At 38.2% G+C, this 4,584-nt stretch overlaps 2 protein-coding genes across 2 annotated transcripts in view; both read right to left on the reverse strand.

Moving 5' to 3' along the window:
• Positions 1–538, reverse strand: part of lto1 (LTO1 maturation factor of ABCE1) — a 2,853-nt gene extending 2,315 nt beyond the window's left edge. Inside the window, 3 exon segments of the mRNA XM_071582411.1 lie at positions 237–342; positions 479–504; positions 506–538. Of these exon segments, the coding sequence (XP_071438512.1) occupies positions 237–342; positions 479–504; positions 506–538 (165 nt within the window).
• Positions 539–1,084: 546 nt separating this feature from the next.
• The window catches only part of fgf19 (fibroblast growth factor 19), an 11,720-nt gene continuing 8,220 nt past the window's right edge, over positions 1,085–4,584 (reverse strand). The window contains exons 2-3 of the mRNA XM_016284565.1: positions 3,736–3,839; positions 1,085–2,163 (exon numbers count right to left, since the gene is read on the reverse strand). Of these exons, the coding sequence (XP_016140051.1) occupies positions 1,837–2,163; positions 3,736–3,839 (431 nt within the window). The 3' untranslated portion in view covers positions 1,085–1,836. The remainder of the gene's footprint in view (positions 2,164–3,735; positions 3,840–4,584) is intronic.

Genomic DNA, 4,584 nt, shown 5'->3' on the forward strand with positions numbered 1-4,584 from the left:
AAACCAGCAAAGGACCAGCTTAAACCAGCATCAAAACATACTTAACAAGCATATGCTGGTTTTTTCAACAGGGTTACTCAAGCAGAATCATTATAAACTCAGCCAGCTGAAAAGATGTGAAAGCTGAGAAGACATTTATTGCTAGTGTCGTTCTCATGGAAAGACTTTATCCGTCTTAAAATCATTATCTGTCTTTAATCTAAATGAACTAAATTGTGTGTATCAGTCTGTATCACCTCTGCACCGAGTTTGGCTCCGTGTAGCCGCCCGTGATTTCTACCCTCGATGGTTCCCTGTCGAGTTCCCTCCTCAAACCCTTCCTGATACCCTTCATCATGAAACCTAAAACAAGAGAGAATTTATAGAGCCTAAATACAGAAAAGTGTAAGTTACAGTGACAGTCACTGAACACTGAGATGGGGTTAAAATGCCATAGAGTGACAAAAGTTTATGTGTGTAAATAACGCGCTGATTTTACCTATTATCTGCCATGATAATGGAGTCCAAAAAAATCATCACTACTGGACACGAAAGCCATTTTTACAAAAAGTATTTCTACCACCACTGTGAAAATGATTAGAGCATAAAGTCACAAAACTACAAAACGGCCACATATTATGTTTACATTCAAACATTTGTAAACAGTCAAAGGTAAAATGTGTCTTTATAATTAACTTAGCCAAAGCCTAGAGTCTAATTTAGCGTGTAAAAATTTTAAATTTTTAAACTGTACCCAGCATGGCTTTTCAGATATTACTCCTTGTCTCCTTGTAAATTGTGGAAAATGTGATTAAATATGTTTTCCTTTATTTTGTTGTAGACACAGCATTACATGACAAAAACCCCATGTTCTGGTCAGAGTTTTAGCAGTACAGCAAAGTATGGAAAACATGTAAATTTATAAAACTATTCAAGTCATTGCTTGCTTGCAGAAGACCCCACATAATTTATATACATATAGGCCTATAGCCTGTACTTCTATGTGTGCTCCATGCAAAATCTTCAGACTGAGTTTGAATGGGGCACTTTGGTTTAAATTACATTTAACAGCCTTATCTCAAAATGCAATTAGATACTACGCCAGTAGAGGGAGTCACAACGTTACAAAACGTTCCTTTCAATATTGTTCAAGGGCATCATGTAAGGACAGGCTGTAATATATTCTGCTGTTTTTCAGGCCCACAGATCTTTACTACAATACATCCGTATTTTATGGAAGTACCATGCAGTCAACAATATCAAACCATATCAAAGTTCTCAACAATTTGAATTAGAGTAGTTGAGGATCCTGCTTACAGTATATTTAAGAATGAAACACTGCTGTCTTATAAGTTGTGATTTGCTGTATATTTTGGCCAAGTAACTATTGAACCACATTAGCATATAAGAAATAAGTTTTAAGAACAATTAACTGTATATTTCAAGGTGTGTGTGTGTGTGTGTGTGTGCGTGTGTGTGTGCGTGTGTGTGTTGTTAGTGTTCGTGCATTCTAGATTTGTCTAGTAAATACTTTATTAGCTATAAAGTTTTGCACAATAATTAAAGCAAGTTCATCACAAACACATTAAAAAATAAATAAATTCAAGCTGCAGGTGTTGCACCATTATGGTTCATCTTTCAACAAGCTTCAACATATGTAGTGATTTAGTTTTTTCTGTCCATAACACTACATTTGTCCCGTGACTGTGTCCAGTGTGCCGTTTGCTTTCACTGGACTTTCTAACATTGTCTCTTTCTGAAAGTCTGGCCCTGTGTTCTGGTTTATGGCAGGACTGATTTTATACAGTCAACCTCTGGGTCGTTTCCGTAGAACATTCACAAGTGATTGTTCACTCCTCATCTTTTGTTGAAACTGGGACTCTGGATCACAATTTGAGAGATCTTTCCAAAAGGGTCCATACTGTCTATTTCAAGGTCCAACTGATGGTCCTGTTCAGGGTCAACGGGAAAGTGTTGTTCCCCTGAACGGTGGTTGGTTGGTTCCTGAGAAAGTGTGTTGACCATGGGCAGGAACTGAGATGCAGCAGTCCTGTCGTTATTGTGCAACTTGCTTTCAGCACCACCCAAATTCACAAGGGCTCCATGTTTGCTTGAGATGTAGATGTTGTAGCCATCTGGCATGATGCGTTCCAAAAAGGAGCAGCCCTTCTTGGTGTAAGTGTGCTGCAAAACGAAAGAAACAGCATGAATGCACACATATTTATGCAATATGAATGTCTCATCAACCTGCCCTGCAATGTGTTTTTTAAGTTTTTTTGATAGCTGTTTGCACACCATGGAGAGGTCAAGGTTGTTACTGCTGTTTCTTTTCAATGAGGTTTTAGCTTTGCAAACATACCCCGTCATGGGCAAAGGTTGCTGCTATATGACGCCACTCAAATCAGCGCATTTGGAAATTTTTGTGGGAATCATTTTTGTATGTTGTTCTGGTCAGTCAAGTAAATTGAAATGTCAAGTACTCTCAAGGCATATTTGCACTGTTGATAATTTGTGATCAGTTGTTTTAATTGGTTTGGCAGCTATTACAAATTTCAGTTCAGTATCAAATAGGGAAGGATAGTTTTCCAAGACTATCAATTCAGACAATTCATTTTGGAGTTATATGCATGATTACTGTTGTTCGTCCTGTCCTAAAATAATGTTCTTGGTTTGTAACGTCAGATGGGAGTAATGAACCCATGACCAGAACACAATGTCAATAAAGCTAGATGTTTGTGGCGAAATCGGCTTGTCTACACTTCCACAGTCATAAAGGACATCCTGAGGTGACCTTAGAAAAACAAGGTTATCTCTGACAAATGTGTGTAGTTTTATTATGATTGGTGGCAGAGTGCCAAAGTTCCACTCTCTACACTCTAAAAAATGCTGGGTTAAATACAACCCAGTGCTGGGTAAAATAGGGACTGTAACAAAGTTCGTAGTCACGGGAAGAAGGAGGCGGGAACCGGCCAACATTCAAAGGAAACTTTAATCAAATAAACACAAAATAGCACGACAGCCCCTCGCGGACGACTGTCGCGCACAAACAGAACCAAAACACAAAATAAAGTCCAGTCCAGGCCTGGTCCTCTCTCGTCCTTCACTGTCGTCACTCCTCCTTTTATCCTTCCGGAGCTCCTCCGTGGGACTCGAGACCGGTGAGTGGTGCAGGTGTCGCTCATTATCAATTACTCCACCGGCCTCGCTCCGTTCCCACTCGTCACAGGGACAAAGCCAGCAATTGGGCTGTTTTGACCCAGCGGTTGGGTTACCCAACCTTCTGGGTAGTAACCCAACTGCTGGGTCAAAACAACCCAATTGCTGGGTTTGTCCCTATTTTACCCAGCACTGTGTTGTATTTAACCCAGCATTTTTTAGAGTGTAAGAATTAAATTATTGCTATATGGATGTCACTGTTCTAAAAAATGTTTTAGAAAATGTCCAAACTTGTGGCCTCGGTTGACCTCTGTCAGTAAGACAATATAGGCTACCTGAACTCTATGAAATTATGCACATTATCCTGTGGTCAGGAATCTAAATCGTGCACTCTGAAGAATATCAGTTCCTATATGAATCAGAATCTTTCAGGTTCCAAGAACGTTATTCTGAACGTGCACCTACAAATAACCTTAAACCCTCAACACATATATTTCAGCAAATAGGGTTCTTTAGGTAGATATGCTTCTCTATAGAATTGCTAATACAAATAGAGAAGACAATTTTGCACATTTTATTACATCTGATTGTCAAACCTACCGATCCATACAATTTTCCCATTCTGTCCATGCAGAGAAATCGGGAGCTTGCAACCCCTTTAATGGCAACACAGCCCGTTTCCACCGGCCGTATCTCAACCAAACCTTTAGGAAACAAAATACGGTTTTTATAGATTGCAGTAAAAGTAAAGATTCTTGCTTTGTCTGAGCTGAAGCGAAAAGCTCTAAAATCTTAATTTAAACAGTATTGGTAGGAAAATGGCTCACAAATACGGGTTTGACATGAACAGGATAAAAATCAAAGATGCTCGTCAACTTCATTTAAATTCCAGTTGCAATGCTGAGATTTGCATCATATTGCGGAGTACCGAAAAGGCATAGTGCATGTTGCAGAATAATATAATGATGCATAACATATAACAAATTAATTAATTAATTAATTAATAATAACAATAATAATAATAATAATAATGCAATTCATAGAAAAAAAATCTACGTTATTAATATTTTCAGTACGAAAACCATAAATCAGGAAAAAAAACGTATTTTCATAGGATGTTGTGTGACGTCTATGTCTATTGTGTTTTTATGAATATACACATTTTGTTCAGGTCAAATGGAGTAACCAAGAAAACGCTTTAATAGGCTATTCATGACACAAAATTGCACAATATGTAATTGATATATCAATAGATAATATATAACTTGTAATATATAATATACACTCTTAAAAATGCTGGGTTTAATACAACCCAGTGCTGGGTAAAATAGGGACAAACCCAGCAATTGGGTTGTTTTGACCCAGCGGTTGGGTTACTACCCAGAAGGCTGGGTTATACATTTAACCAAACCGCTGGGTCAAAACAGCCCAATTGCTGGGATTGTCCCT

The sequence above is a fragment of the Sinocyclocheilus grahami genome, unplaced genomic scaffold (assembly GCF_001515645.1).
Source record: "Sinocyclocheilus grahami isolate Dianchi unplaced genomic scaffold, SAMN03320097.WGS_v1.1 scaffold184.1, whole genome shotgun sequence".
NCBI classification, from domain to species: domain Eukaryota; kingdom Metazoa; phylum Chordata; class Actinopteri; order Cypriniformes; family Cyprinidae; genus Sinocyclocheilus; species Sinocyclocheilus grahami.